At 45.4% G+C, this 12,082-nt stretch overlaps 1 protein-coding gene across 2 annotated transcripts in view; it reads left to right on the top strand.

Moving 5' to 3' along the window:
- The window catches only part of LOC143956815 (uncharacterized), a 155,518-nt gene extending 153,855 nt beyond the window's left edge, over positions 1–1,663 (top strand). For both annotated transcript variants that reach the window (XM_077466991.1, XM_077466990.1), the window contains exon 2: positions 197–1,663. In XM_077466991.1, the coding sequence (XP_077323117.1) occupies positions 532–1,425 (894 nt within the window). In that variant the 5' untranslated portion in view covers positions 197–531 and the 3' untranslated portion in view covers positions 1,426–1,663. The remainder of the gene's footprint in view (positions 1–196) is intronic.
- The last annotated feature ends 10,419 nt before the right edge of the window (positions 1,664–12,082 follow it).

Raw genomic sequence — 12,082 nt, 5'->3', positions numbered from 1 at the left:
TTGTCATCTTTACCAGCCAATGGGAATAACAGAGTGTCCTCAATAAAATAGAGTACAAATATTTAAACATGTGTAATATTGTACATATTCCTTCTATATATAACATATATTTAATAATGAATGTAAAAATAGAAGGTAACTTTTTATTTAACACTTTATATAGAATTCTGACTTTTTATTTATTTTTTCTGTTTAGGTGGATTGATGGCTCAAGTTTTTGGACATCCTTGTCTTAAAAAATATGACTAAGTCAGATGAGAAACGAGCCATATGATTGTCTTAAGTGACGGAAAGTATGTTTTGCCGTTGAGTGGAGGATTCACGTAGGATTCAAGCCATATCAGTGTTCTAAATGTTGTAGGTGTTTTGGAGCCTCTTCAAGATTGATCCATCCTCCGAGGACAACAGGAAAGACGTCATTTCAGTGTTCTGGAAGTGACAATGGCTTTACAATAAAGTCCAACCCGTGTATACATAAGAGGAGTCATTTCAGAAGATATTTCTTGTTTGGAATATAATAAAGGTTTTACAATGGAGGCAAATCATATCACACACCAGAAGGTTCACACTGGAGAGAAGCCGTATCAATGTTCTCAATGTGACAAGGCTTTTACATCTAAGTCAAATCTTGTCATACACCAGAAGATTCACACTGGAGAGAAGCCATATCAGTGCTCTGAATGTGGAAAAACTTTTACACAGAAGGGTAATCTTATCACACACAAGATGATTCACACTGGAAAGAGGCCCTATCAATGTTCAGAATGTGACAAAGCTTTTATACAGAAAGATAACCTTATCACACACCAGATGATTCACACTGGAGTGAAGCCCTATCAGTGTTCTGAATGTAGCAAAGCTTTTAAAGTAAAGAGAAATCTTATCACACACCAGAGGATTCACACTGGAGAGAAGCCATATCAGTGTTCTGAATGTGACAAAGCTTTTGCACAGAAGTCAAATCTTATCAGGCACCAGATGATTCACACTGGAGAGAAACAATATCAGTGTTCTGAATGTGATAAAGCTTTTATAGGGAGGGATGCCCTTTTCCAACACACAAGGGTCCACACCAGAGAGAAACCATATCAGTGTTCTGAATGTGGCAATGCTTTTACAGATAAGTCAAGTCTTAATACACACCAAAAGATTCACACTGGAGTGAAGCCATTTCAGTGTTCTGAATGTGACAAAGCTTTTATCAAGAAGTCATTTCTTATCGCACACCAGAGGAATCACACTGGAGAGAAGCCATTTCAGTGTTCTGAATGTGATAAAGCTTTCATAGGTCACTCCGGGCTAATCTATCACCAGAGGAGTCACACTGGAGAGAAGCCATTTCAGTGTTCTGAATGTGATAAAGCTTTTACAAGTCACTCCGGGCTAATCTATCACCAGAGGATTCATAAGCTTCAGCTGCAGTAAGGAAAGTCTGGAAGAAGGGGGATATTATAGGGGTAGGAGCTAAGCTGTAATGAAAGATTTCAGGGTGTCTCAGTTGCACCCCTCGTGTCATCTCACACGCTAGTAAAAAAGTACATTGCTATTTTGAAAAAATAAAATAAAATAAGTGAGCAAACAGGAATGTAATGGATGGACACTTCAGTATTTATGTCAGTTGGGCACAACCTAGAAAGTCCTTGAATATTCTACATTTTGGCAATATTTTGGGCAGGCAACAATGGACTGTTTCCTTATGATTCTTATCTGTACCCTTGTCATGGGTCTTTGTCTGAACATGTAATGCATTTGCATGATTCACTAACTGAGATGTGTTCCCAAGTATTTTTCTTCATTACCTGATCCTGAGCTAATACATGACCAACACTGCCTCAGTACAGGGGGACAGGGAAAAAATCAAGCGGCATCTTGCCAAGCCTCTGAAGCCTCAGTGGGGGAGTCCTTCCCAGGTTCTACTGACAATTGCTATATCAGTCAATCATGAGGGCTCCAGCTAAGCCCATCTTGTACATTTCCCTCATCCCTTCCCATGATCAATGCCTCCATTCCGTGTTCCACTTCCTCTTAATGGATGACATCTATACAGACAGGGACACAAGGCATGCAGAAGTCTCCATTCCATGAGAAAGCAATTCCATGAGAAAGTCTCCATTCCATGAGAATGCTGTTTTACAGGAGACATTCAACATGACAACCTTATCCCAACTGGCTACTTGCGTTTTATTCAGTTCTGCTGAAAGTGTAAGCCCCAGTACACACGGTCGGAGATTTCGACTACCAAATCCGTCTGATTTTGTCCGTCGGATCTTGTCCGAAACTGTTGTATACACACGGTCGGACTAAGTTGTCGAAAAATCCGATCTTTCAGAACGTGATAACGTTATTTCGTTACGATGGGACTACATTCAGGCTAGTAGCCAATAGCTTTGATGTAGGAATTTGATCTGAGCATGCGTGGCACTTCGTTCGATCAAAATTCTCTACACATGATCGGAGTATGTCCGATCGGACCAGTTTGTCGGAAAATATTTCCAACAAGTTGGAAAATTGGGTCAGACAGAAACATTCCGATGCAAACCACACACAGTCGGATTATCCGACAAACCGGTCCGATAGGACACATTCCGTCGGAATCTCCGACCGTGTGTACAAGGGCTAAGAGATTTCATCAGGTGAAGATTGGATTTGCTTATCTAGTTTGTCTGTCCATTTATTGGGTCATCTGCATAGACAGTGCATCATACAGTACAGCTACAAGAGATCTGAACTTACAAAGGGCTGAGTATGTGGTCATATTCCTACAACTTCTACTAGGGGACTGAAATTCATCTGATTGGGGTTCTCTTTATTGGCTGAATAGACCTTTTTTTTTTTGGTAGATTTTGTTTGTGAAGAATAGGGATGAGCCGAACACCTCCCGGTTCAGTTCTCACCAGAGCCTTCGAACGGACTGAAAATTCGTACGAACTTTAAAACCCTATTAAAGTCTACGGGACTCGAGCGTTTCAAATCAAAAGTGCTAATTTTAAAGGCTAATATGCAAGATATGCAACAGACAACACCAGAAATAAGGGGTATCTTCAGGTGTATACTGTGCTGGAGGCACACAACACCCACTAACTCCTGCAGATGGCTCTATTAGAGAACAACAGCAATAAAGGGTAGATACAGGTGTATACTGTGCTGGAGGCACACAACACCCACTAACTCCTGCAGATGGCTCTATTAGAGAACAACAGCAATAAAGGGTAGATACAGGTGTATACTGTGCTGGAGGCACACAACACCCACTAACTCCTGCAGATGGCTCTATTAGAGAACAACAGCAATAAAGGGTAGATACAGGTGTATACTGTGCTGTGCTGGAGGCACACAACACCCACTAACTCCTGCAGATGCACAAGAAAAGAACACACTGTCCCTGCACGCCGGAACACACTACACAAGGCCGCTGTGCTGGTGCCCTTATATACTGTGGGGCATGTACTGAACCTACTGAGCTAGAATTGGCCACAGGCATCATGCCTGTGGCCAATTATGGCTCTCCTCGCTGCCGGCGCTGTGATTGGCCAAGCATGCGGGTCACAGTGCATGCTTGGCCAATCATGAGCCAGCAATCCAATGCAATGGCGCAGTGCATTGTGGGTCGTGAGTGCCACACGAATTTGGCGCGGACGGCCCACAGAGTTCTGGCCTCGCCAAAGGGCAAACAGCCGATGTTCGAGTCGAACACCGAGCTCATCCCTAGTGAAGAACACTTTTTGACCCTGGAAACATTGTGTGATGTTAAGTATAACTTGCACCATGTATGTCGTCGTTGATTTTGCCCAATCTGTCATGAATCATGTTAGTCCCGGAGCTTTTCTCTCCCTAAACCCCTTTCATTTTTTTTGGCAATGTCTCAGTTCTGTACATTATATGTTTAGAATTTGTAGTCTACCCAAATGCATACATCATCACATTTTCGGGACTGATAGGGCTTAACTTACCTTAGCTCCGGAAGGTTTTACACCCTTCATGACAAGGCCATTTTCTTTTTGCCATTTGGCACAGTGCTACTTATTTTTTATTACATTAATGAAAAAATAAAAATAAATAAAAAAGAATATTTTTAGGGAAAAAAAAAAAAACTTATATATATAAAAGTCTATAGAAGTAAATCCATGCAAAAAATTGTGATTATAAATAAATATATAAATAAATATATAAATAAATTAATAAATGCCTTTGGTGAATGTAAACTCAGAAGAGGAATTGATGACAAATTCTTCCCTTCAAAAAAAAAAAAAAACGCACACAAATAGGCACACAGTGATTCCAAATGAGATCCACCACCACATGCGACTACCTTAAGAATTGGAGGCTTACCAAATCACAAGCACAAAAAGCATGTCAAAGGAAGGTAACCAATGGATGCCAACCACGGAGCTCAGTCCTGGAATCAGATAGGTACTTCTTATGCCGCGTACACATGACCGGACTTTTTGACAGCAAAGGCCTGAAGGAACGAGTCCGTCTGACAATTCGATCGTGTGTGGGCTCCATCGGACCTTTGCTTGCCAAAAATATGGCAGACTTTAGAAATAGAACATGTATTACATTTTTCCACCCAACAGAGAAATCCCTTGCTAGTCTGATGGACAAAAACCGACGCTAGGGCAGCTATTGGCTACTGGCTATGAACTTCCTTATTCTATGTCCGGTCGTACGTCATCCCGTTCGAATCCGTCGGACTTTGGTGTGATTGTGTGTGGCCAAGTCCGCTCATTCGGGAAAGTCCATCTGAACTCCGTCGAGAAGACCGTCGGACCTAGTCCCTCGAAAAGTCCACTCGTGTCTACGCGGCACAAGGGTCCAGACTCCAGCAAACACGGAGGATTTGTCATCAATTCCTCTTCTGAGTTTACATTCACCAAAGACTTTTATTTATTTATTTATAATCACTATTTTTTTTTTTTTTATGGATTTACCTCTATAGACTTTTATATTTTTATGATATTATGTCACTATAATCAGTTTCTATATGGAGTGATCAATTGTCAATTTTTCAATTAGCACTCAATATTTATTCACTGTAGCGCTGCTACATATGTTTTTCCTGTTCCTATTGTATGTATCGCACCTCTAGCAGCTGCTTTTTTATTTCTAGATTTTTTTTTTGTAGGTTTTTAGTTTAGCGCGGTATATATACACATTTTTTCTATAGTCCTTTGTCCATGCCATTCATGGCTCTAGTCTTATATATTACACATAGATTTGTCTGTGTTATTACTCTTGTATTTTACCTACTATTATTATTATTATTATTGTTATTATACACGATTTATATAGCGCCAAAGGTTTACGTAGCGCTTTACAATGTATAAGGGGGGGGGGACAACACAATTACAGTACAATACAAAAGGTACAGGAGGGCCCGGCTCGTAGAGCTTACATTCTAAATGATCTACTCCTCCAGACTATCTGACATACACCTTTTATGTTTACAGTCAATACTTACCATGGACACAATGAGACCAATAGAGATACACATTTTCCATCCATGCGATGCTTTCCCTCCAATCTGCCCTGTGTGGGGTTTCTTCTGGCTCCGCCTCCTCAGCTCCCTGGCGGGACACCTGCTGCCGCTGTCTGGAGGCGTCACACCCGTTGGCTCGGCTATGTGTAGCGGTGATTATGGGGCCTCCACTTATTAGGCCCCTCTTGCCCTCTGCCTTAAAATACCAAACTGTATCCTTTCACCTTAGGTACAATTCATACACATCTACCCCTGAAGAGTGAGCTGGGACCCCCGAAACATGTCGGGTACACCTGATGTTTGTATGTTATGTTATGTGATTGTTCATACACAAATGTACCATTACTACTATTACTACTCATTTTATTATACACAGTTATATGTACCTTGTATTAAGTGGCTTTCACTGATGACAATAATGCATGGAATACTTTTACTGAATAAAAATATATACGGCACTTACTCTTGTTACTTTTATTGGCTTAGTGGTGCCGACCTCATCTAAAGCCCCCGGGGCAACATTTTCTCTTTTTTAGTTACATAATAGATGAGGTTGAAAAAAGACACAAGTCCATCAAGTCCAACCCATGTCGGAATTCCTCTCAAACTGTCTTGCCTACACACGGTCACACCAAATTCCGACCGCCAAGAACGCGGTGACGTACGACGGGACTAGAAAACAGAAGTTCAATACCTAGTAGCCAGTAGCTTCCAGGGCGAAGCGACATAAGGTAACGCTGTTTCGCCCAGCCGTGCCATTCTGTCGCAGTTCAACTGCGGCGGCTGGTGGGCAAGTAGTCAAGAAATTAAATAGTTAGTTTTTTTCAATATTTTTTTTTTTTTTCATTCCTGTCACCAGCACAATACGGCCTCATCTTATGACCGATGTGGCCGTGATTAGGGACACTGACTGGTGACAGTATGTTAAAAAATAAATAATTTTTTTAAAAACATCTATTCATTTTTTTTTTTTTACATTTTAAACCATTTTCTTTTTTACTGTTTTTTATAGAGTAAGGGGAGCGAGCGGTCACCTAGGCTAAGGTGGTCTAATAGATGAGTAAATGGATCATCTACGTCAGATTAGGAGACAATGTGGTAGTACGAAGGTTGAGTAAGCCAGTGAGTGAGTCGTGGGGGGAGGGAAAGAGGAGGGGAGGGAAAGAAGGGAAGTAAGGGAAAGGGGGGACAAGGGGATCACCTCTCAGGACCCCACCGCGCACTAGAAACTAACCGAGCCAAGCCCAGGTGGCCTCGTCTAGTACCAAATCCACCCGGGGTCAACTTTAAGATTATCGGGGTATATTACCTGTTAGGGATGGCCGAACAGTTTGCCTGGCGGTCATTTCGCGGCGAATTTCGGTTGTTCGCAGTCAGCCCGTTCGGCGAACTATTGGCGCCGTTCGCCCGGCGGACTTCCGTGTTTTTACTGTGTAAAAGAACTTTGACCTGATGACACATCCATCACAGGGTACAGGACAGCCAATTGAGACGTGACAGCACATGGACACTTGGACATTCCCCCTAACTTATAAATACACCCGATCCGGCGGCCATTTTACATTCTTTCTTCTGTCACTATAGGGAGAGGTTGCTGTGTGGAGCAGGGAGAGATTACAGTGACCCAAATCGCTAGCTATTTGGTACACAAAAGTTCTTTTCAGGACTGGTATAGGTGTTAGGTGTATATAGGTTTGCTGTGCTACTGATTGTTGCAGCAGCCTGAGTGTCTTTTGTCAGTTTAGAGAAAGGGACAGGACGGTGTGTGCTGTAGGGACAGCCAGATTAGTCATCATCATTAGCTGTTACTATCAGGTCCACAAAAGTGCTATTCGAGTAACCAGTTATTGTTCCAGCAGCCTCTGTTTTGCCAGTTTATATAGGGACAGGAAGGAAGCAGTGTGTCAGGCAGTGAGGGTCAGTTTAATCAGTAGCTGTTACTATTAGTTCCACAAAGGTTCTTTTCAGGACTGGTATCAGTGGTATGGTAATAGGCTTGTACACGTATAATATTCTTTCTTCCAAATATAGAAAGAATATTATACTTGACTGCTGCCCTTCTGCTGCAGTCTGCTAATCATTCACAACTCACTTGTTCCACAAAGCTCCTTATAAGGACTGGTAACTTGGTCTGTCTAGGGTGCTACAGTACATAGGGTTGAGTGAGGTACAGTCTGCTATTCTATAAGGACTGGTATCGGTCCACAATACATAGGGTTAAGGTGCACTACTGCTGACTGCTGCCCTATACTGCAGCAGTCCTTCATCGGTATAGGGACTGACGTACATTCTGCTAATCACTCACACACAACCTACTTGGTCCACAAAAGTCCTTATAAGGACTGGTAACTTGGTCTAGGGTGCTACTGTACATATGGTTGAGTGAGGTACAGTCTGCTATTCTATAAGGACTGGTATCGGTCCACAATACAAAGGGTTGAGGTGCACTACTGCTGACCGCTGCCCTATACTGCAGCAGTCCTTCATCGGTATAGGGACTGACGTACAGTCTGCTAATCACTCACACACAGCCTACTTGGTCCACAAAAGTTCTTATAAGGACTGGTAACTTGGTCTAGGGTGCTACAGTACATAGGGTTGAGTGAGGTACAGTGCTATTCTATAAGGACTGGTATTGGTCCACAATAGATAGGGTTGAGGTGCACTACTGCTGACCGCTGCCCTATACTGCAGCAGTCCTTCATTGGTATAGGGACTGAGAGCTTTGTCACAGGGTCATTTAAAAAATGACAGGCAGAGGAAGAGGCATGTCCTTCCGCAGGGGTGGTAGGCGTAGGGCAGGAGCAACAGGCTTGAGCCAAAGTGGGAAGTTGCAGAGGTGCGTTCAATTACTTTAAAGGACGCACCAGACTTGGTTGAATGGCTCACTCAGCCTTACTCTTCTGCAGCCTCCTCATCCTCTTGATCTGCACCCTCTTCTTCACTCTCTGCTATGTGCACCCCCAAAGACACTACCACCAACAACACCACCACCACCACATACCTTCCGCTTGAGTCACAGGAATTATTTTCCGATCCATATCAAGACATTTCTGATGCGCAGCCACTCTTGGTATTGGATCAGGAAGAGGAGGTAGCAACAACCGCTACTCTGACGACAGTAACCAGATCAGCCCAAGGAGGAGGTTAGTCCCCGATGTTGCTGCCTACTCCGAGATCTCTACTTATAGCGGTGGGGAAGGTGACGTTGATGATGACGTGTCTAGTGATGTCACGTGGGTGCCCACAAAGAGAGGAAGAGGAGGGGAGTTCAGAGGGAGATATGGACCAGCAGATAGGGAGGAGAAGCAGGAATAACTTACATTGCACAGGAGGGACAAAGCAGACTGCAAATGTATCCGTAGCGAGTCATCGACCATGTACGGTCACAACTGGCGCTCCCAGGACACCGGCACATGGCTCCGCAGTGTGGGCTTTTTTTAACGTGTCCGCTGCTTACAATAGCGTTGCCATCTGCAATCTTTGCAGTCAACGCATTAGTCGCGGTAAGCCCAACACTCACCTAGGGACAACCGTCTTAAGAAGGCATATGGGCAGCCATCACCGAGCCGAGTGGGAGCAACAGAACACACAAAGCCACACTGCAGGCTCTCACTGTCCAGCCTCGTCTTCTACTTCTCCTTCTCCTCTCTCCTCACAATTGTCCTCCACTCCACCTTCCATCACACCAAGCTCACGTTTTTCTGAAAAAAGGCAGGCTTCCGTGGGCCTAATGTTCGAGCGTAAAAAAATGATGACGCCGGATAACCCTCTTAGCCAACGGTTGACGGCTGGCTTGTCAGAACTCATAGCCTGCCAACTACTGCCATATAAACTAGTGGACTCGGAGGCCTTTCGCAAATTTGTGGCCATTGGAACACCACAATGGAAGGTCCCAGGAAGGAAGTATTTCTCAGAGAAGGGCATCCCAGAGCTATATGGCCATGTTCAGCGGCAAGTGAATGTATCTCTGGCACACAGTGTCGGTGCCAAGATACATCTGACCACAGACACGTGGTCTAGCAAACACGGGCAGGGAAGGTATATCACTTTTACTGCCCACTGGGTGAACCTTCTGACGGCCGTCAAGCATGTAACCCGTGGCACCCGTGTAGATTTGGTTTTACCACCATGGATTGCATGCAGGCCTGACTCTTCTTCTCCTCCTCCTCCTACTCCATCCTCCTCCCTCTCCTCCTCAGCTGACTCCTCCTTTTCCGCTGCTAGCGTCTCTTCCGCTGCACCGCCCAAGCTCCCCAGAACCTATTCCACATGCCAGGTGAGACGTTGCCATGCCGTGCTGCGTCTGTTGTGCCTGAAAGCCAAGAGCCACACTGGCCCGGAACTCCTTTCAGCTTTGCGTTCACAGGCAGATCAGTGGCTAACACCGCTCAATTTGACAGTTGGTAAAGTGGTGTGTGACAACGGTGCCAATCTGCTTAGCACATTGAAACAGGGCAAAATCAAGCACGTGCCATGCATGGCACACGTCTTAAACTTGTTCGTGCAGCGATTCGTTGTCAAATACCCTGGGGTCCAGGACACCTTGCGGCAGGCAAGGAAAATCTCGGCCCATTTCAGAAGATCTTACACGGCCATGGCTCGTCTTGCTGACATTCAGCGGTGACACAATCTGCCGGTCAGACGTCTTATTTGCGATTGCCCGACGCGATGGAACTCAACCTTCTATATGCTTGATAGGCTGCTCCAGCAGAAACGTGCAGTTAACGTCTACCTGTATGAACTCTGCGGCAGAACCGGTTCTGGGGAGCTGGGGTTTTTTTCACCGCGCCAGTGGCTGCTCATGCACAATGCATGCAGACTTCTGCGGCCATTTAAGGAGATCACCAAACTGGTCAGTCGCAGCCATGGTGCCATCAGTGACATGGTACCTTATGCCTTCTTTATGGAGCCTGCATTGCGTCGTGTCATCGATCAGGCTGTGGAGGAGCAGGAGCGGGAAGATGAGGAAGTCTCAATGCTGGATGAATTCCCAGGGGGGGCTACTCTATCTGAGACAAGTCAACAACAGGAGTCCGAAGAGGAGTCAGAGGAGGATGGTGCCCGGGCGGATGAGGAGGAGCAAGAAGAGCATGCTTTAAACCTTTCTGGGATCCCTGTTGTGCATGGATGGGGAGAAGAGAATGAAGAGGACGACATTATCCTGGATGATGAGCAGGAGCCAGGCCACCACACCGCTTCCACTTTAGTGAAAATGGGGGCCTTCATGCTCCAGTGTTTTAATAGGGACCCCCGTATAAAAAGCATAAGGGTCAAGGACCAGTACTGGGTGGCAACGTACTTAGACCCCCGGTACAAACACAAAATGGCGGAAATGTTAACGCCGTCGCAGAGGGCTGTCAGAATGCAACACTTCCAGGCCTTGCTTCAAGAAATGCTGCATTCTGCTTTTGCGTGCGCTGGCAGAGGAGCAATTCCCACTCCCAGAGAAGGAGTTGCGGGTACCAATCCAACAGCGCCTGCAAGAAGAGGCCGGTTTGAAGATGTGTTGGTGACTTCTGATATGAGGTCATTCTTTCAGCCGACCCATCGACAGGTGTCATCCGGATCCAGCATCAGGGAACGCCTAGACCGCCAGGAGTCCGACTACATCGGGTTAACGGCCGATGTGGACGCTCTGAGGAGTGATGAACCCCTGGACTACTGGGTGGGCAGGCTTGACCTCTGGCCAGAGCTTGCCCAATTTGCAATCGAACTGTTGGCTTGCACCTCATCCAGTGTCCTGTCCGAAAGGACGTTCAGCACAGCAGGGGGGATCGTGACCGATAAGCGGACTCATCTAGCTCACGACAGTGTTAACTACCTCACATTTCTAAAAATGAATGAGGCATGGATCTCGGAAGAATTCAACACATGTGACCAGTAGACCATGTATATGTCTATAAACATTTTTTTTTATCAAGCACACAGACCTTCTTTCTTCATTTGGCTCACTTCCTTGTCCAAAAAAAGCACACTGTACTATATGCCCGTACCCTCCTCCTTGAAGAGGTTGAGCGGTGTCATATTTCTACTGGGGCTGCTTATTATGAGGGGCTCCCACCATCCCTGTGCTGTGCTGACATCCTCCTGGGGCTGTACCTCTGCTGTGCATATTATGAGGGGCTCCCACCATCCCTGTGCTGTGCTGACTTCCTCCTGGGGCTGTACCTCTGCTGTGCATTTTGAGGTGCTCCCACCATCCCTGTGCTATGCTCATTATGAGGGGCTCCCACCATCCCTGTGCTGTGCTGACTTCCTCCTGGGGCTGCTTACGATGCAGGTGTCAGTGCTGTATATCACGGTGCTGATTTCAGTGCTCTCTGTCACGGTGCTGCTGTCAGTGCTGTATATCACGGTGCTGATGTCAGTGCTTTATGTCACGCTGCTGATGTCAGTGCTCTCTATCACGGTGCTGTTGTCAGATGACTCTATCACAGTGCAGGTGTCATTGCTGTATGTCACGCTGCTGGTGATCATCTCCTGCACCCTCTTCTTTGCTTACCCTGGTCCCTGACCTTCCTTCTCCTCCATTGCCTTCATGCACTCCACAGTCCTGAATTGTCACAACAATTTCCCATATAAAAAAAGAATGCTTGTAGT

The sequence above is a fragment of the Lithobates pipiens genome, unplaced genomic scaffold (genome assembly GCF_037356315.1).
Source record: "Lithobates pipiens isolate NorthernLeopardFrog02 unplaced genomic scaffold, aLitPip1_a1.2 Scaffold_41, whole genome shotgun sequence".
Taxonomy (NCBI): domain Eukaryota; kingdom Metazoa; phylum Chordata; class Amphibia; order Anura; family Ranidae; genus Lithobates; species Lithobates pipiens.
This window is presented reverse-complemented; position numbering and strand designations above follow the sequence as displayed.